Source organism: Salvelinus fontinalis, chromosome 27 (assembly GCF_029448725.1).
Source record: "Salvelinus fontinalis isolate EN_2023a chromosome 27, ASM2944872v1, whole genome shotgun sequence".
NCBI classification, from domain to species: domain Eukaryota; kingdom Metazoa; phylum Chordata; class Actinopteri; order Salmoniformes; family Salmonidae; genus Salvelinus; species Salvelinus fontinalis.
In genome coordinates this window covers 5,339,412-5,361,802 of record NC_074691.1, presented here as the reverse complement: position 1 = coordinate 5,361,802, position 22,391 = coordinate 5,339,412, and the positions used below count along the sequence as shown (strand labels likewise).

The window sequence follows — 22,391 nt, the reverse complement described above, 5'->3', positions numbered from 1 at the left end:
TTGATACCCAGCACTACCTATTATGCTTGCTAGCACCACTCGGGAGGCTGTTGATACCTAGCACTCCCTATTATGCTTGCTAGCGCCACTCGGGAGGCTGTTGATACCTAGCATTACCGATTATGCATGCTAGCACCACGCGAGAGGCTGTTGATACCTAGCATTACCTATTATACTTGCTAGCACTACCTATTATGCTTACTAGCACCACTCGGGCGGCTGTTGATACCTAGCACTACCTATTATACTTGCTAGCACCACTCGGGCGGCTGTTGATACCTAGCACTACCTATTATGCTTGCTAGCGCCACTCGGGAGGCTGTTGATACCTAGCATTACCTATTATGCTTGCTAGCACCACTGGAGAGGCTGTTGATACCTAGCACTACCTATTATGCTTGCTAGCACCACACGATAGGCTGTTGATACCTAGCACTACCTATTATGCTTGCTAGCACCACTCGGGAGGCTGTTGATACCTAGCACTCCCTACTATGCTTGCTAGCACCACACGAGAGGCTGTTGAAACCTAGCAGTCCCTAAAATGCTTGCTAGCACCACTCGTTAGGCTGTTGATACCTAGCACTACCTATTATACTTGCTACCACAACACGAGAGGCTTTTGACACCTAGCACTACCCATTACGCTTGCTAGCACCACTCGGGAGGCTGTTGAAACCTAGCACTACCTATTAAATTTGCTAAAACTACCTATTATGCTTGCTAACACCACTCGGGAGGCTGTTGATACCTAGCACTACCTATTATACTTGCTAGCACTTACTATTATGCTTGCTAGCACCATTCGGGAGGCTGTTGATATCTATCACTACCTATTATACTTGCTAGCAGCACACGAGAGGCTGTTGATACCTAGCACTCCCTACTATGCTTGCTAGCACCACACGAGAGGCTGTTGAAACCTAGCACTCCCTAAAATGCTTGCTAGCACCACTCGGGAGGCTGTTGATACCTAGCACTACCTATTATACTTGCTACCACAACACGAGAGGCTGTTGATACCTAGCACTACCTATTATAATTTCTAGTAACACATGAGAGGCTGTTGATACCTAGCACTACCTATTATACTTGCTAGCACCACCCAGGAGGCTGTTGATACCTAGCACTACCTATTATACTTGCTAGCAACACTCGAGAGGCTGTTGATACCTAGCACTACCTATTATACTTGCTAGCACCACTCGGGAGGCTGGTGATACCTAGCACAAGCTATTATGCTTGCTAGCACCATTTGGGAGGCTGTTGCTACCTAGCACTACCTATTATACTTGCTAGCACTTCCTATTATGCTTGCTAGCACAACTCAGGAGGCTGTTGATACCAAGCACTACCTATTATAATTGCTAGCACCACACGAGAGGCTGTTGAAACCCAGCACAACCTATTATGCTTGCTAGCACCACTCGGGAGGCTGTTGATACCTAGCAATACCTATTATTCTTGCTAGCACCACTCGGGAGGCTGTTGATACCTAGCACTACCTATTATATTTGCTAGCACTTCCTATTATGCTTGCTAGCACAACTCGGGAGGCTGTTGATACCTAGCACTACCTATTATAATTACTAGCACCACACGAGAGGCTGTTGATACCCAGCACTACCTATTATGCTTGCTAGCGCCACTCGGGAGGCTGTTGATACCTGGCACTACCTATTATGTTTGCTTGCGCCACTTGGGAGGCTGTTGATACCTAGCACTACCTATTATGCTTGCTAGCGCCACTCGGGAGGCTGTTGATACCTAGCATTACCTATTATGCTTGCTAGCACCACGCGAGAGGCTGTTGGTAGCTAGCACTACCTGTTATGCTAGCTAGCGCCACTCGGGAAGCTGTTGATACCTAGCACTACCTATTATGCTTGCTAGCACCACACGAGAGGCTGTTGATACCTAGCACTACATATTATACTTGCTAGCACTACCTATTATGCTTACTAGCACCACTCGGGCGGCTGTTGATACCTAGCACTACAAATTATACTTGCTAGCACCACACGAGAGGCTGTTGATACCCAGCACTACCTATTATGCTTGCTAGCACCACTCGGGAGGCTGTTGATACCTAGCACTCCCTATTATGCTTGCTAGCGCCACTCGGGAGGCTGTTGATACCTAGCATTACCGATTATGCATGCTAGCACCACGCGAGAGGCTGTTGATACCTAGCACTACCTATTATACTTGCTAGCACTACCGATTATGCTTACTAGCACCACTCGGGCGGCTGTTGATACCTAGCACTACCTATTATACTTGCTAGCACCACTCGGGCGGCTGTTGATACCTAGCACTACCTATTATGCTTGCTAGCGCCACTCGGGAGGCTGTTGATACCTAGCATTACCTATTATGCTTGCTAGCACCACTGGAGAGGCTGTTGATACCTAGCACTACCTATTATGCTTGCTAGCACCACACGATAGGCTGTTGATACCTAGCACTACCTATTATGCTTGCTAGCACCACTCGGGAGGCTGTTGATACCTAGCACTCCCTACTATGCTTGCTAGCACCACACGAGAGGCTGTTGAAACCTAGCAGTCCCTAAAATGCTTGCTAGCACCACTCGTTAGGCTGTTGATACCTAGCACTACCTATTATACTTGCTACCACAACACGAGAGGCTTTTGACACCTAGCACTACCCATTACGCTTGCTAGCACCACTCGGGAGGCTGTTGATACCTAGCACTACCTATTAAATTTGCTAAAACTACCTATTATGCTTGCTAACACCACTCGGGAGGCTGTTGATACCTAGCACTACTTATTATGCTTGCTAACATAACTTGGGAGGCTGTTGCTACCTAGCACTTCCTATTATGCTTGCTTGCACTTACTATTATGCTTGCTAGCACCATTCGGGAGGCTGTTGATATCTATCACTACCTATTATACTTGCTAGCACCACACGAGAGGCTGTTGATACCTAGCACTCCCTACTATGCTTGCTAGCACCACACGAGAGGCTGTTGAAACCTAGCAGTCCCTAAAATGCTTGCTAGCACCACTCGGGAGGCTGTTGATACCTAGCACTACCTATTATACTTGCTACCACAACACGAGAGGCTTTTGACACCTAGCACTACCTATTATAATTGCTAGTAACACATGAGAGGCTGTTAAAACCTAGCACTACCTATTATACTTGCTAGCACCACCCAGGAGGCTGTTGATACCTAGCACTACCTATTATACTTGCTAGCAACACTCGAGAGGCTGTTGATACCTAGCACTACCTATTATACTTGCTAGCACCACTCGGGAGGCTGGTGATACCTAGCACTAGCTATTATGCTTGCTAGCACCATTTGGGAGGCTGTTGCTACCTAGCACTACCTATTATACTTGCTAGCACTTCCTATTATGCTTGCTAGCACAACTCAGGAGGCTGTTGATACCAAGCACTACCTATTATAATTGCTAGCACCACACGAGAGGCTGTTGATACCCAGCACTACCTATTATGCTTGCTAGCACCACTCTGGAGGCTGTTGATACCTAGCAATACCTATTATGCTTGCTAGCACCACTCGGGAGGCTGTTGATACCTAGCACTACCTATTATATTTGCTAAAACTACCTATTATGCTTGCTAACACCACACGGGAGGCTGTTGATACCTAGCACTACTTATTATGCTTGCTAACACCACTTGGTAGGCTGTTGCTACCTAGCACTACCTATTATACTTGCTAGCACTTCCTATTATGCTTGCTAGCACAGCTCGGGAGGCTGTTGATACCTAGCATTACCTATTATAATTACTAGCACCACACGAGAGGCTGTTGATACCCAGCACTACCTATTATGCTTGCTAGCGCCACTCGGGAGGCTGTTGATACCTGGCACTACCTATTATGTTTGCTTGCGCCACTTGGGAGGCTGTTGATACCTAGCACTACCTATTATGCTTGCTAGCGCCACTCGGGAGGCTGTTGATACCTAGCATTACCTATTATGCTTGCTTGCACCACGCGAGAGGCTGTTGGTAGCTAGCACTACCTGTTATGCTAGCTAGCGCCACTCGGGAAGCTGTTGATACCTAGCACTACCTAGTATGCTTGCTAGCACCACACGAGAGGCTGTTGATACCTAGCACTACATATTATACTTGCTAGCACTACCTATTATGCTTACTAGCACCACTCGGGCGGCTGTTGATACCTAGCACTACCTATTATACTTGCTAGCACCACACGAGAGGCTGTTGATACCCAGCACTACCTATTATGCTTGCTAGCACCACATGAGAGGCTGTTGATACCTAGCCCTAGCTATTATGCTTGCTAGGACCACTCGGGAGGCTGTTGATACCTATCACTACGTATTATACTTGCTAGCACTTCCTATTATGCATGCTAGCACCACTCGGGAGGCTGTTGATACCTAGCACTACCTATTATATTTGCTAGCACCACATGAGAGGCTGTTGATACCTAGCACTACCTATTATACTTGCGATCACCACTCGGGAGGCTGTTGATACCTAGCACTAGCTATTTTGCTTTATAGCACCACTCGGGAGGCTGTTGATACCTAGCACTTCCTATTATGCTTGCTAGCACCACTCGGGAGGCTGTTGATACCTAGCACTACCTATTATGCTTGCCAGCACCACTGAGGAGGCTGTTGATACCTAGCACTACCTATTATGCTTGCTAGCGCCACTCGGGAGGCTGTTGATACCTAGCACTACCCATTATGCTTGCTAGCACCACTCGGGAGGCTGTTGCTACCTAGCACTACCTATTATACTTCCTAGCACTTCCTATTATGCTTGCTATCACCACTCGGGAGGCTGTTGATACCTAGCACTACCTATTATATTTGCTAGCACCACATGAGAGGCTGTTGATACCTAGCACTACCTATTATACTTGCGATCACCACTCGGGAGGCTGTTGATACCTAGCACTAGCTATTTTGCTTTATAGCACCACTCGGGAGGCTGTTGATACCTAGCACTTCCTATTATGCTTGCTAGCACCACTCGGGAGGCTGTTGATACCTAGCACTACCTATTATGCTTGCCAGCACCACTGAGGAGGCTGTTGATACCTAGCACTACCTATTATGCTTGCTAGCGCCACTCGGGAGGCTGTTGATACCTAGCACTACCCATTATTCTTGCTAGCACCACTCGGGAGGCTGTTGCTACCTAGCACTAGCTATTTTGTTTGCTAGCACCACTCGGGAGGCTGTTGATACCTAGCACTACCTATTATACTTCCTAGCACTTCCTATTATGCTTGCTAGCACCACTCGGGAGGCTGTTGATACCTAGCACTACCTATTATACTTGCTAGCACTTCCTATTATGCTTGCTAGCACCACTCGGGAGGCTGTTGATATCTATCACTACCAATATACTTGCTAGCACCACACGAGAGGCTGTTGATACCTAGCACTCCCTACTATGCTTGCTAGCACCACACGAGAGGCTGTTGATACCTAGCACTCCCTACTATGCTTGCTAGCACCACACGAGAGGCTGTTGATACCTAGCACTACCTATTATACTTGCTAGCACCACCCAGGAGGCTGTTGATACCTAGCACTACCTATTATACTTGCTAGCGCCACACGAGAGTGAAGCTAGTGTGGTGATCCACGTTTACCAATAGTATAATCACCCCTTTACCTGCAAGCTCTTCCTCAACAACAATGCGTGATTAATATCAGAAGTAAATAAATGTTTTAAAATGCAGGGACCCAAGACTAAAGATTCTATTTTAACAAATCAAACATAAATCTTAGCAAACTCGTGTGGTGCAGTTGAGTTGTGGGTGTCAGAAATAATGTAGCTATTTTTACAGCAGGAATAAATAAGTTGTAGCTGTGACGAGGGCTTGACCATTTACTGGCCAATGAAAATATGTTCTCAACCTTTTCATGTGGTTGCATCAAGTTGTGTATTTACTGTGTTTGATGTTGAATTGTTGTTATAACAACCAGGAGGAAAGCATGGATGGATTCCATGCCAGCGGAGCCCGGAAATATTTGTCAGAACAATCCGAGATATCAAAAATATTTTCAGGCTAGGCTGGTGTGTGTGTGTGTGTGTGCGTAATGTGAAGATAGTTAAGAAGCTCCCGACAAACAATTATTGTGCTGACGTTGCTTCCAGAGGCAGTTTGGAACTCGGTAGTGAGTGCTGCAACCGAGGACAGACGATTTTTACATGCTACAATCTTCAGCACTCAGCGGTCCCGTTCTTTAAGCTTGTGTGGCCTACCACTTCACGGCTGAGCCATTGTTGCTCCTAGACGTTTCCACTTCACGATAACAGCACTTACAGTTGGCCGGGGCAGCTCAAGCAGGGCAGAAATTAGACAAACTTACTTGTTGGAAAGGTGGCATCCTATGATGGTGCCACGTTGAAAGTCACTGAGCTCTTCAGTAAGACCATTCTACTGCCAATTTTGTCTGCTGAGATTGCATGGCTGTGTGCTCGATTTTATACACCTGTCAGCAATAGGTGTGGCTGAATTAGCCGAATGTAAACTTAAGTTAACAAAAAATGTATTGGTTCTGCAATGTTGAAAATCCTATAAGGTGTGGAGACTATCAATTTCAACTTATTTTAGAAGAAATAGGTCATTATTTAAGAAAAGTGCAACGGTGCCAATATGTTTATCTGCAACTGTATCCAATCAAATTTATTTAGCAATATCCAAATCATATATCAAATCCAATTCAAGAACTTTCAAGGCTGGAATCTATATCTATATCTATATAACAACTTAATAGACTATCAAATCAAATCTTATTTGTCACCAAATACAACAGGTGTAGACCTTACAGTGAAATGTTTACTTACAAGCCCTAACCAACAATGCAGATTTAAAAAATGTATTAAAAAAATACAAATAAGAAATAAAAGTAACAAATAAAGAGCCCCCTAACTTTGTAAAACTCTTTCCACACAGGGAGCAGTGGAACATTTTCTTGTGCAAAGCATTGCGACAATAACAACACAGAGTTACACATGGGATAAACAAACGTACAGTCAATGTAGAAAGGCAATAAATAGGCCCTAGTGGTAAAACAATTACAATTTAGTATTAACACTGGGGTGATAGATGTGCAGATGATGATGGGCAAGTAGAGATACTGGAGTGCAAAAGAGCAAATAATAATATGGGGATGAGGTAGTTGGGTGGGCTATGTACAGATGGGCTGTGTATAGGTGCAGTGATCTGTAAGCTGCTCTGACAATTGATGCTTATAGTTAGTGAGGGAGATAAGTCTCCTGCTTCAGTGATTTTTGCAATTCGTTCCAGTCATTGGCAGAAGAGAACTGGAAGGAAAGGCGGCCAAAGCAGGTGTTGGCTTTGGGGATGACCAGAGAAATATACCTGCTGGAGCGCGTGCTACGGGTGGGTGTTGCAATGGTGACCAGTGAGCTGCGATAAGGCGGGGCTTTACCTAGCAAAGACTTATAGATGACCTGGAGCCAGTGGGTTTGTCGACAGATATGTAGCGAGGGCCAGCCAACGACAGCATACAGGTCGCAGCGGTGGGTAGTATATGGGGCTTTAATGACAGAAACAGATGGCACTGTGATAGACTACATCCAATTTTCTGAGTAGAGTGTTGGAGGCTATTTTGTAAATGACATCGCCGAAGTCAAGGATCGGTAGGATAGTCAGTTTTACAAGGGTATGTTTGGCAGCATGTGTGAAGGATGCTTTGTTGCGAAATAGGAAGCCAATTCCAGATTTAATTTTGAATTGGAGATGCTTAATGTGAGTCTGGAAGGAGAGTTTGCAGTCTAACCAGACACCTAGGTATTTGTAGTTGTCCACATATTCTAAGTCAGAACCGTCCAGAGTAGTGATGCTAGTCGGGCGGAAGGGTGAGGGCAGCGATCGGTTGAAGAGCATGCATTTAGTTTTACTAGCATTTAAGAGCAGTTGGAGGCCACAGAAGGAGTGTTGTATGGCATTGAAGCTCGTTTGGAGGTTTGTTAACAGTTTCCAAAGAAGGGCCAGATGTATACAGAATGGTGTCGTCTGCGTAGAGGTGGATCAGAGAATCACCAGCAGCAAGAGCGACATCATTGATGTATGCAGAGAAAAGCGTCGGCTCGAGAATTGAACCCTGAGGCACCCCCATAGAGACTGCCAGAGTTTCGGATAACAGGTCCTCTGATTTGACACACTGAACTCTGTCTGAGAAGTAGTTGGTGAACCAGGCAAGGCAGTCATTAGAGAAACCAAGGCTGTTGAGTCTGCCGATAAGAATGCAGTGATTGACGGAGTCGAAAGCCTTGGCCAGGTCGATGACGGTTATGATATCATTTAGGACCTTGAGCGTGGCTGAGGTGCACCCGTGACCAGCTCGGAAACCAGATTGCATAGTGGAGAAGGTACGGTGGGATTCGAAATGGTCGGTGATCGGTTTGTTCACTTGGCCTACGAAGACTTTAGAAAGGCAGGGCAGGATGGATATAGGTCTGTAACAGTTTGGGTCTAGAGTGTCTCCCCCTTTGAAGAGGGGGATGACCGCAACAGCTTTCCAATCTTTGGGGTTCTCAGTCGATACGAAAGAGAGGTTGAATAGGCTAGTAATAGGGGTTGCAACAATTGCAGCGGATCATTTTAGAAAGAGAGGGTCCTGATTGTCTAGCACAGCTGATTTGTAGGGGTCCAGATTTTGCAGCTCTTTCAGAACATCAGCTATCTGGAATTGGGTGAAGGGGAAGCAGTGGGAGGGGGACTTGGGCAAGTTCCTGCGGGGGGTGTAGAGCTGTTGACCGGGGTAGGGGTAGCCAGGTGGAAAGCAAGCCCAGCCTTAGAAAAATGCGTATTGAAATTTTCGATAATTGTAGATTTAACGGTGGTGACAGTGTTTCCTAGCCTCAGTGCAGTGGGCAGCTGGGAGGAGGTGCTCTTATTCTCCATGGACTTTACAGTGTCCCAGAACTTTTTGGAGTTTGTCCTACAGGATCTACATTTCTGTTTGAAAAAGCTAGCCTTTGCTTTCCTAACTGCCTGTGTATATTGGTTCCTAACTTCCCTGAAAAGTTGCATATCGCGGGGGCTATTCGATGCTAATGCAGTGCGCAAAAGGATGTTTTTGTGCTGGTCAAGGGCAGTCAGGTCTGGAGTGAACCAGGGGCTATATCTGTTCCTGGTTCTACATTTTTTGAATGGAGCATGCTTATTTAAGATGGTGAGGAAAACATTTTTAAAGAATAACCAGGCATCCTCTACTGACGGAATGAGGTCAATATCTTTCCAGGATACCCGGGTCAGGTCGATTAGAAAGGCCTGCTCGCTGAAGTGTTTTAGAGAGCGTTTGACTGTGATGAGGGGTGGTCGTTTGACCGCGGACTCATTATTGACGCAGGCAATGAGGCAGTGATCGCTGAGATCCTGGTTGAAGACAGCAGAGGTGTATTTCGAGGACAGGTTGGTCAGGATGATATCTATGAGGGTGCCCGAGTTTACGGATTTGGGCTTGTACCTGGTAGGTTCCATGATAATTTGGGTGAGATTGAGGGCATCTAGCTTAGATTGTAGGACGGCCGGGGTGTTAAGCATATCCCAGTTTAGGTCACCTAACATTACAAACTCTGAAGATAAATGGGGGACAATTCATTCACATATGGTGTCCAGGGCGCAGCTGGGGGCTCAGGGGGGGTCTGTAACAAGCGGCAACAGACCTTTCTGGAAAGGTGGATTTTTAAAAGTAGAAGCTCGAACTGTTTGGGCACAGACCTGGATAGCAAGACAGAACTCTGCAGGCTGTCTCTGCAGTAGATTGCAACTCCACCCCCTTTGGCAGTTCTGTCTTGGCGGAAAATGTTATAGTTAGGGATGGAAACACATACATAAAGGCACTTTTCAGATATGATTTTACCACTCAGAATCCAGAATGGATATGACAATGGGGCCAGCACAGGATGTAATACACCCTTACAACAATCTACTTTTTGTTCTTCTTGACTTGTTAACTGGTAAACTGCTATTGTGTGTCAAGAAAATTGCCCCAATTAGGAGTTAGTGTACTCCAGTAAAAAAGGTCTGGTTTAGATTAAAAACTATTGCCCCGTGTCCCCGTTCATAGGGGCATGAGAGACTAGTCAGTGGTAGAATTGAGTTGGTAGTTTATTGGCCCAAACACCCATAGACCCACAAGGTTGAGGTTACTCATGGACAGTAATTAGTAATATTTTTTGTTGTTGCATTGATGCATTGTGTCTTCTAACTGTCGAAGAATAGGATCCAAAGTAAATACAAAGGAGGATGTCTCTCCTCATACCTCTGGCACTTTAGTCAGACTGCCAGACTGTGCACCACAGAGCCAAGCAGGAGAGAATACATAAAGGTCAACGGTGCCAAATGAGAGTCAAGGGGTGTGTCTGTGCCTTTTGGATTACTCTCTCTTTACAGAGAACCCCTGTGGTTCAAGTCTGCTCTGCGCATGTCTGAAAGTGACAGAGCCAGCAGCCAAGAGAGTTTTTCACAGTATGTCATAAAAAAGTATTACAGTTATGAATGTATGCAAAATGCTAATATGTATTAGATCCAGTACAATGGAATAACTAAGATCTGAATTTGAATGCAGCGTGTTCCGATTCCTCCTTCTCTTTCTGTCCAGCAGGGTCAACCAAAAACACTGGGCCTGATGGTTCATGCAGATACTGGGGAAGCAATATAGAAATGTATTGATCCCTTAAATGATTTGACTATTAAATGAGCCATATCACAACCCTCATACCTCTTCACAAAAATGATTTTACTCACAAAAGACGTGGGAATTTATTTTCCCAGTTAGAAATAGTAGGCCATGCATCAAATAACTATTTACATCAGAAAAACGAACCCTCAAATGCAATATTGCATTTTGTAAGTTGTCTGCAGGTGGCGTGTTGTGAATGCACTCAAATATCAAGTCATTATCAGGTTAGGTAAACTGCGTTCTAATACTCAACGTAGAAGGATTTGTCTTAACCTTTCTAGCGCAGGCGTTCCACTAGCGGAACCCCTCGACAACATTCCACTGAAAAGGCAGCGCGCGAAATTCCAAAATAATTTTTTTAAATATGTAACTTTCACACATTAACAAGTCCAATAAATCAAATGAAAGATAAACTTCTTGTTAATTTAGAAACAAGTTTCTAAAGATGGTTGACATCTAGTGGAAGCCTTAGGAAGTGCAACTTGACCCCATAGACACTGTGTATTTGGTAGGCCAAGCTTTGAAAAACTACAAACCTCAGATTTCCCACTTTCTGGTTGGATTTTTCTCCATATGAGTTCTGAGTTCTGTTATACTCACAGACATCATTCAAACAGTTTTAGAAACTTCAGAGTGTTTTCTATCCAATACTACTAATAATATGCATATATTAGCATCTGGGACAGAGTAGCAGGCAGTTTACTCTGGGCACGCATTTCATGCAAAAGTGAAAATGCTGCCCCCTATCCGTGTACAGTATATGAAAGTGATGCTATGAAATGGATTTTATCACGTTATCAAGCTCACTGTGACTGACAAATCACTGCCTATTACTGTGATTAAAAAGAGCATATGAAAGATTGTTTTTCATAAGGACTACCTGTGCACCTTCCTTTTAAGCACCTCTATTTGAACACTTCTCCTGTCCTTGATCCATACCACATACAGCCATTTGCGGATCTTTTCAGCGTCCATGTGAAAGATAGTTATTGCGAGTATGGAACATTTGTTTGCTTAAAAAATAATAATTTAACACCCATGTAAAATGAAGGCCTGCAAAGCTTACAGATTTAAGTATAATAGCATGAGATTAATCAGAGTGTGCGATATGAATGTATAGTCAGTGGACATTCTGAACCTTGTTTGAAGTCAGTAGGTCACATGACCAAGGAGCTATAGAAATTCTACATTTTGAAAAATTAATGTAAAACCATGTGAGATAAAAATGGACTAACAATGTGGGTGTGCAATGTGTGTCTATGCTACAACCAGTTTTGAAAGTGTTTGGAGTAATGGTTAAAGAGCTATTGAAATTTGAACAATTTTATTTGTCACTATGTTGACGGTCCCTAACTGCTGTTGGTGGAGGTAAGGAAAACTACAGGCGAATATCCGGCCTGAAACTGTCTTTACCTCGGTTCTACTGAGGTGTCCGATTAGCTATTACTGTTGAAGAAGCGTCCCGTCCACTAGATCATACGTCACACTCTGGTAGCATCGCCTGAAAAACGCACATCGCCATCTGCTGACTGGAGTGGGTAACGCAGTTCAGGGAAAAAAGTTTCACTTTCAACCATTGTTTTTATTTAATTAATATCATATAACATTATATGAAACGTACATAGAGGGAAACATACATTGATTAATGCAAATTCAAAGTGATAATTTGAAACATTTAAAGTTTACACACCAATTACAAGCACACACACACACACACACACCAGTCCACTATGTGTGCTGAGTAGAAGGATTTGACTAAAGCAACATCATTTAATCCATTTTAGAATAAGGCTGTAAGTATCAAAATGTGGAAAAATTCAAGGGGTCTGAATACTTTCCAAAGGCACTGTATCAACTGTTTATTAACTATTTATTTTTGAACTGTATCCTCTGACCAGGGCATACCATCAACATGTAGCGTCCTCCGACCAGGGCATACCACCAACATGTAGCGTCCTCCGACCAGGGCATACCACCAACATGTAGCGTCCTCCGACCAGGGCATACCACCAACACGTAGCGTCCTCCGACCAGGACATACCACCAACATGTAGCGTCCCCCGACCAGGACCAGTTGGCAGGCATACTATAACGTCTGGTAAAATATCTTAGTCCGGGGAGGATGGATGGGATGTAATGGATGGGATGTAATGTAATGGGTCGGTCATGTAGCTTCAATCATTTGATCATAAACTAGGTTAAATTAACTGAAGGGGGGCATGATAAATATAAAGAAACAGACAGGAAACTAGCCACAATCAACCAGAATATCAGAATTCACCAACTCATCAAGAGAGTCATATTTGTCATCAGAGGTTCTGCGAAACACGTCCATTCCTCTGTGACCAGGTATCTCACCAAATCCCTGAAGTGACCGAAAGACACTAGGGAGTGTAATTTGAGAGGATTCTGACATTCATTCCATGTGGTGAGGAAAAACTAAAGATTATAATAAAGTTGACTTCAATCACGAAAGATAATGAGTGTGAATAACAACCCCTCCAACACAAACACACTTTTTTCCCGAAATGTCCAACATAGAACGCTCTGCGCAAGTACTATATAAAAATGATGCAGTGTTCTACTACCCAGGTCTGGTGTTGGAGGTCATTCCACAATCTGTGTTCTACTACCCAGGTCTGGTATCTGAGGTCATTCCACAATCTGGATCTCCTGCATGTATGTTATTATGTTTATTCAGATCCCTTAAATCAGAGTATCTCTTCCCACACTGATCACAGCTATAAGGCTTCTCTCCTGTGTGTGTTCTCTGGTGTGATTTCAGGTGACCTGACTGAGTAAAGCTTTTCCCACACTGATCACAGCTATAAGGCTTCTGTCCTGTGTGTGTTCTCTGGTGTGATATCAGGTTGTTTGACTGAGTAAAACTCTTCCCACATTGATCACAGCTATAAGGCTGCTCTCCTGTGTGTGTTCTCTGGTGTAGGAGTAGTTCCCTTGAGGTGATAAAGCTCATTCCGCAGTCAGAGCAGTGGTAAGGCTTCTCTCCTGTGTGTATTCTCTTGTGTGCAGTCAGGTTAGCTGAGGTAGCAAAACTTTTCCCACATTGATCACAGCCATATGGTTTCTCTCCTGTGTGAATTCTTAGGTGTGATTTCAATGAGTATGATCGAGAAAAACTCATTCCACACTGAGAGCAGCTATAAGGTTTCTCTCCTGTATGGATTCTCTGGTGTATTGTAAGTTCTGATGAAGAAGAGCATCTCTTCCCACATTGATCACAGTTATAAGATTTCTCTCCTGTGTGAATTCTCTGGTGTACTTTTAGTGAATCAGATCTTGAGTAACTCTTCCCACACTCAGAGCAGCAGTGAGGTTTCTTCCCTGTGGGTCTCCGCTGGTGTTTCTTGAGGTGTTCTGATCTGGAGAGACTCTTCTCTGCCTCGTCAGCATCATGATGTTGTAGAGGCTCCCCAGAAGATCCACGATAGTCAAGTCTCTCTCCTGTGTGAACGTCAAAGTCAGATAGTCAATATAGTGAATGTTTAAATGCTTTTACACACTTTGACAATTGTCTTCTAAGTCTGTTTTTGGTTAGTTTTTGGTCCACCAGCCACTACGGTAGGTAGATGAAACCCCCCCCACAAAACACGAATGAGCAGGCTTTGTAATGTTTCTAAACCCAGAAATGTATTAGTAGTAAGAAGTAATGTGGGATATTTGCTCCATGTAATGTTTTTTTGACCCGTCTCTTTTCACCAATGTGTTAAAATAGTTAATTTAGATACAATAGTAATGATGAACAGTGGTACAACTGAACATCAAGAATCACCAAAGTGCCTCCATAACACATTACTACACACCACACTGTCCTGACAGATAAACTGCTGATCACTACACACCACACTGTCCTGAAAGATAAACTGCTGATTGCTACAGATTATTTATTATTATAGTTTATGGCTCTACGCTGACATCTATTACAAGGAGTACATGTGCTCCTAAGTTAAGAGCACACGAATACATTTAGGAGCACAAGTATTGGAGTATTTTAGAAGGTTTTGTCAGTGTTCCATGTTCAATGAAAGTATTGGGAGTCATTAGGACTGTTACCGTGGTAACAGAGCACTGGGTGTCTGTGATGCGTTATTTTGATTTCCCACTTGTCTTCTGGGCAAAACAAGCCCACTGAAGCTGAAGTGCTGCGATTGGTTACTCACCGCTAGTCTGGATAATCTTCCTGATTGGCTAGTTGAAGAGAGCACCAGGCACCATAATATAGCTTGCTAGGTGCATTAATGCCATAGAGAATGATAGAGGCCTCTAGTGGCCAAAAGAGCATATTAGCATGGGCAGCGCCATTGGGTGGGACTTCCAACTTCAATGGCTGATCCCTCCTGGTCGACCCTGTTGGAGTCATGTCCAACCATTAGGAGGGATCAGACAATCATGATGAAGGAAATTGACTAGATTAAAATGGATATTGCCCATACAGTCACATATTCTATAGTGGCGTAGATAGAAAGATGAGTCCTCTATCTCTATGGAGCTGCCCATGCTGTCACAGACTCTATAATAGCATAGGTATAAAGATGAGTCCTCTATCCATCTCTATGGAGCTGCCCATGCAGTCACAGACTGTATAATGACACAAATATAAAGATGAGTCCTCTATCCATCTCTATGGTTGCAGCCTTCCTACTAGAGAGGGGTCAGGCAGACTGATTTTCTCCCTGCCAACACGTATGGAAACCAAACGTCCCAACTTTCTAAAATACAGTTCCTTCCAACACTTATGGAAACCAAACGTCCCATCTTTCTAAGGAAACATGTCTACTTTGAAGTTGCACACTACAATAACAGAATATAGTAGCAAATGCAGTAGGCCCTGTTTCATTCTGTCCACCAATACCACAGCCATAGTAACACATGCAGTAGGCCCTGTTTCATTCTGTCCACCAATACCACAGCCATAGTAACACATGCAGTAGGCCCTGTTTCATTCTGTCCACCAATACCACAGCCATAGTAACACATGCAGTAGGCCCTAATTAATTATGTCCACCAATACCACAGCCATAGTAACACATGCAGTAGGCCCTGTTTCATTCTGTCCACCAATACCACAGCCATAGTAACACATGCAGTAGGCCCTAATTAACTATGTCCACCAATACCACAGCCATAGTAACACATGCAGTAGGCCCTGTTTAATTCTGTCCACCAATACCACAGCCATAGTAACACATGCAGTAGGCCCTGTTTCATTCTGTCCACCAATACCACAGCCATAGTAACACATGCAGTAGGCCCTGTTTCATTCTGTCCACCAATACCACAGCCATAGTAACACATGCAATAGGCCCTGTTTCATTCTGTCCACCAATACCACAGCCATAGTAACACATGCAGTAGGCCCTGTTTCATTCTGTCCACCAATACCACAGCCATAGTTACACATTGGGCCCTGTTTCATTCTGTCCACCAAAACGACAGCCATAGTAACACATGCAGTAGACCCTGTTTCATTCTGTTTATCAATACCACAGCCATAGTAACACATTGGGCCCTATTTCATTCTGTCCACCAATACCACAGCCATCGTAACACATGCAGTAGGCCCCGTTTCATTCTGTCCACCAATACCACAGCCATGGTAACACATGCAGTAGGCCCTGTTTCATTATTTAAACAAATACCATAGCCATAGTAACACATGGGGCCCTGACTCATTCTGTCCACCAATACCAATACCACAGCCATAGTAACACATGCAGTAGGCCCTGTTTCATTCTGTCCACCAATACCACAGCCATAGTAACACATGCAGTAGACACTGTTTCATTCTGTCCACCAATACCACAGCCATAGTAACACATGCAGTAGACCCTGTTTCATTCTGTCCACCAATACCACAGCCATAGTAACACATGCAGTAGACACTGTTTCATTCTGTCCACCAATACCACAGCCATAGTAACACATGCAGTAGACCCTGTTTCATTCTGTCCACCAATACCACAGCCATAGTAACACATGCAGTAGACACTGTTTCATTCTGTCCACCAATACCACAGCCATAGTAACACATGCAGTAGACCCTGTTTCATTCTGTCCACCAATACCACAACCATAGTAACACATGCAGTAGGCCCTGTTTCATTCTGTCCACCAATACCACAGCCATGGTAACACATGCAGTAGGCCCTATTTAATTCCGTCCACCAATACCACAGCCATCGTAACACATGCAGTAGGCCCTGTTTCATTCTGTCCACCAATACCACAGCCATGGTAACACATGCAGTAGGCCCTGTTTCATTATGTAAACAAATACCACAGCCATAGTAACACATGGGGCCCTGACTCATTCTGTCCACCAATACCAATACCACAGCCATAGTAACACATGCAGTAGGCCCTGTTTCATTCTGTCCACCAATACCACAGCCATGGTAACACATGCAGTAGGCCCTGTTTCATTCTGTCCACCAATACCACAGCCATAGTAACACATGCAGTAGACCCTGTTTCATTCTGTCCACCAATACCACAGCCATAATAACACATGCAGTAGGCCCTGTTTCATTCTGTCCACCAATACCACAGCCATAGTAACACATGCAGTAGGCCCTATTTAATAATGTCTCCAATACCACAGCAACACATGCAGTAGGCCCTGTTTCATTCTGTCCAACCAATACCACAGCCATAGTAACACATGGGGCCCTATTTCATTCTGTCCACCAATACCACAGCCATAGTAACAGATGGGGCCCTGTTTCATTCTGTCCACCAATACCACAGCCATAGTAACACATGCAGCAGACCCTGTTTCATTCCGTCCACCAATACCACAGCCATAGTAACACATGCAGTAGGCCCTGTTTCATTCCGTCCACCAATACCACAGCCATGGTAACACATGCAGTAGGCCCTGTCATTCCGTCCACCAATACCACAGCCATAGTAACACATGCAGTAGGCCCTGTTTCATTCTGTCCACCAATACCACAGCCATGGTAACACATGCAGTAGGCCCTGTTTCATTCTGTCCACCAATACCACAGCCATGGTAACACATGCAGTAGACCCTGTTTCATTCTGTACACCAATACCACAGCCATAGTAACACATGGGGCCCTGTTTCATTCCGTCCACCAATACCACAGCCATAGTAACAGATGGGGCCCTGTTTCATTCTGTCCACCAATACCACAGCCATAGTAACACATGCAGTAGGCCCTGTATCATTCTGTCCACCAATACCACAGCTATAGTAACACATGCAGTAGGCCCTATTTCATTCTGTCCACCAATACAACAGCCATAGTAACACATGCAGTAGGCCCTGTTTCATTCTGTCCACCAATACCACAGCCATAGTAACACATGCAGTAGGCCCTGTTTCATTCTGTCCACCAATACCACAGCCATAGTAACACATGCAGTAGGCCCTGTTTCATTCCGTCCACCAATACCACAGCCATAGTAACACATGCAGTAGGCCCTGTTTCATTCTGTCCACCAATACCACAGCAATAGTAACACATGCAGTAGGCCCTATTTCATTCCGTCCACCAATACCACAGCCATCGTAACACATGCAGTAGGCCCTGTTTCATTCTGTCCACCAATACCACAGCCATGGTAACACATGCAGTAGGCCCTGTTTCATTATGTAAACAAATACCACAGCCATAGTAACACATGGGGCCCTGTTTCATTCTGTCCACCAATACCACAGCCATAGTAACACATGCAGTATGCCCTGTTTCATTGTTTACCAAAACCACAGCCATAGTAACACATGGGGCCCTGTTTCATTCTGTCCACCAAAACCACAGCCATAGTAACACATGGGGCCCTGTTTCATTCTGTCCACCAATACCACAGCCATAGTGGCTGTGCTGTTCCGTTGTTCATTTGTTCAGTCGTTTCATTCTCAACCAGGATTTCATCATACATGTCAAGAAGTGAAGTTTCAGCTGTCTGTCCGTGGCCTCTCTTCCTCGGTGCGCACTGTCACTGTGTCCGTTTCCATCTTTTCCAGCTAATGCTCACATCTGTAAAATAGCTCCTACTTGGTAGTGTGTACCGGGGCTCGACCAGTCGGCGAAAGCCCACATCATCCACGACAGAGAACGGTTGATTGTCATGGGCAGTGAATTCCATTATCTTGGCGTTAATGTATTTCACCTTTGAGTTGTTTCGCTGAAATGTTCTTACTCTTTCAAATGGTTGCTTGACTTGTTGACTGCTCGATCCACACAGCAGACATTGTGGGCTAGGTTAGGAATGCTGTGTTGCAAGTGTAGCGCAACATATTTTGTGGCGTCATTACGTCATCTACCTACGTTATATAGGTATGCACGTCAGTTTTGACATCGGTTTGGCACATGGCCGTTAAACTAGACAACGGGCAGATTTTTGCTAATATCGTCCGATTCCGATATGCTTACCGATATATCGTGCATCCCTACCTCCAGGTGATCAGACCGCCAGGTGACCGGTCCTCCAGCTAAGGTTAACCTCAATAAAAACTGACAAACCTCAATGCTGGGTACTCTGAGATATTATTCCCAGGGTTGGCACAGTGAAATCTCTCCTTGTTGGTCATGCAGGGCATGAGGTTTCCTCTCTACTCAGCCTCTCCTCTGAGGACACATCCTCCTCAACAACTACTTTCTAATGATTCTTAGTGATACGAATTACTGGTGACACTCATGTCAAAATAAGGCCCCTTAGTTTACAATTGCTGCTGACTTGATTAGCTAACATTAACGTTAACTTAGCTTGTGACCCATTCACTCTGTAACCTAACGTTGAATAACAACTACCTAGCTAGCTAGCTAGTGACTCATCCACTCTGTAACCTAGCGTTGAATAACAACTACCTAGCTAGCTAGCGACTCATTCACTCTGTAACCTAGCGTTGAATAACAGATAGCTAGCTAGCTAATCATTCACTCTGTAACCTAGCATTGAATAACAAATACCTAGCTAGCTAGCTAGCTAGTGACTCATTCACTCTGTAACCTAGCGTTGAATAACAAATACCTAGATAGCTAGCCAGTGACTCATTCACCCTGTAACCTAACGTTGAAAAACAGCTAGTGACTAGTTTACCAAAGCAGAAAATAGGACTCAGAGGATATATCAACATTATTACCTCGTCTGTGTCCTATCGGAGTCCTCCATCTTCACCAGCTGATGGGGAAACCATCTGAAGTAACTCTGGTCAGTTTAACTCTCTGATTTCAGGGCGCAACGGGCAAAGTGCTCGAGGTCAAGTGACCTCGAGCACTTTGCCCGCTGCGCCCTGAAATCAGAGAGTTAAACTAGTGCAGTTTGGCGGGAAGGCAACGAAGTTCTCTCGCTCGAGACTAACGACCAGCAGCCAATCACAGCACTTCAGCTTCAGCGGGGGCGTGTCTTGCCCAGAATACGACAAGCAGCCAATTACAGCACTTCAGCTACCGCGGGGGCGTGTCTTGCCCAGAATACAGCCAGCAGCCGATCACAGCACTTCAGCTTCAGCAGGGGCGTGTCTTGCCCAGAATACGAGCAGGAAATCAAATAACGCGTCTGTGATTGATAGACGAGAATCTGACGTCTCTTCACCAGCAGCAGACAGTGAGAACAAACTCCAACATTGAAAAACAACGATGATAGAACTTTATGTATCTAGTCCCCTCATTTGGACAAGTCATAAGTCTTTGGAAAAATAGTCAAAAGTTAAGCTTGTGACTACAAACATGTTGCATGCACTTGCAGTTTGTGTTTTGCCCATAGAAACTGAATGAACTGTCATTTAAGTCACTTTTATTTGAAGTCTGAATAGAAGATGTTTCTGAACACTACCATGATGCTTATGGATAATCATGAATGAATTCATGATTAATGATGAGTGACAAAGTTACAGAGGCACAAAGATCAAACACCCCCAGCTTTCTCACTCATCATTCATGATTTTTCTTAGTCATGGGGCGATTCCACGACAGGACAGCCATGCTTTTTACATTTAAATCAGAAACAATGTTTACCAAAGTGGTCAACCCACAACTGTTTCGGTAATAAGCTGAGGGATGTGGCTGGAGAAACGTAACCACTCAAATTCAGACAGAACTATGGATGCAAGGACTGACCGACCATCCATGATATCAACATTATAGTTTTACCATTACGATATAGGCTACAGTGTTTGTTTCCATATTGTTTACAAACATTGGAGTAAAACAACCAATTTTGAATTTGATGGGGGGTGCGACAGTTGAATTTAGCATGTATAAGTTACTTTGTTCAACAATACATGGCATTGATATAAATGGATGTAGGAAGTGCATAATGCCGTTTTAAAACCACACATCAGTTCAACAACTGCAGTTTGTGCCCGTTATTGAGATTAGTACGTAATGGTGTTTATCTTACCTGTCTCCTCCTCTTCTTCCTCCTCCTCTTCCTCCTCTTTCAATATGACAGTTATCTCTCCCTCCTCCTCCCTCTCTACTTCTATTTTTACTGTGACATCCTCCTCTTCCTTCTCCTCTTTCACGACAATGTTCAGCCCCAGAGCCTCTTTCTCCGTCCAGCAGACCTCCTCTTCTTTAACAGCGAGTGAGTAGTTTAGCGAGTCCATGGTCAGGATGTTAGCTAGCTAGCTATAATTAGCGGCTAGTGCTAAATTAACGAGACAGCTGACTACCAACAACGTTAATATTAAATTAAATGGGGCAACTAGTAGATACGAACGAAGTGGGTTGTAAAACACAGTGACTAATATCAACCGAAACAGCATAAACAGTTTGAATTGGTCGGCTATTTTAGCTCGCTAGCTACTGAGGTGTCGGACTAGCTGTTATTGTTGAAGTGTGCCGTCCACTAGATTATACGTCACACGCTGGCTGCATCGCCTAAAAGACTGTCAACTGTCGTACCCCGAGTAGAGAGAGCGAGCTTAGATTGTGCGGAGGAGCAGGGTGACATGGGAGAACTTGGGAAGATTGAACACCAGGCGGGCTGTGGCGTTCTGGATAAATTGCAGGGGATTGATGGCTCAATCGTGGAGCCCAGCAAACAATGTTATTCTGGTTAAACAGTGAGAGACTAGTTGATTATGGACTAACAGTCTAACAGTGTGAAGGACACAACTCATGTTATTCTGGTTAAACAGTGAGAGACTAGTTGATTAAGGGGAGGTAGGATTTTTTGACAATCAGGAAATAATATGCCATGTTTTACTCGTACCCCAGCCAGCATTGTGAGTGGTTAGGAAATAATATGTCATGTTTTACTTGTACCTCAGCCAGCATTGTGAATGGTGTCTGAGGCGGTGACATACTAGACCATGGCAGTAAATCTAATACTTAGGTGTAAAATGGTCCAGTAAAATGGTCCAATTCACACATTATCAAGAGAACATTCCTGGTCATTCCTACTGCCTCTGATCTGGCTGACTCACTAAACATAGATGCTTCGTTTGTAAATTATGTCTGAGTGTTGGAGTGTGCCCCTGGCTATCCATAAATAGTAAAAACAAGAAAATGGTGCCGTCTGGTTTGCTTAATATAAGGAATGTGAAATGATTTGAAGTATATTTTAGCGATTACATTTACTTTTGATACTTAAGTATATTTAAAACCAAATACTTTTACTGAAGTAGTGTTTTACTGGGTGACTTTCACTTTTACTTGATTAACATTCTATTAAGGT

General features: G+C 44.2%; 1 protein-coding gene across 1 annotated transcript; it reads right to left on the bottom strand.

The window, feature by feature from the left end:
- Nucleotides 1-5,838: 5,838 nt before the first annotated feature.
- Nucleotides 5,839-21,550, bottom strand: LOC129824903 (zinc finger protein 239-like). Its single transcript, XM_055884463.1, has 2 exons — nt 21,111-21,550; nt 5,839-14,183 (listed from the first exon to the last, which is right to left on the bottom strand). The coding sequence occupies exons 1-2, from the start codon at nt 21,316-21,318 to the stop codon at nt 13,348-13,350; spliced, it is 1,044 nt and encodes a 347-aa protein (XP_055740438.1). The 5' UTR covers nt 21,319-21,550; the 3' UTR covers nt 5,839-13,347.
- Between the last annotated feature and the right edge of the window lie 841 nt (nt 21,551-22,391).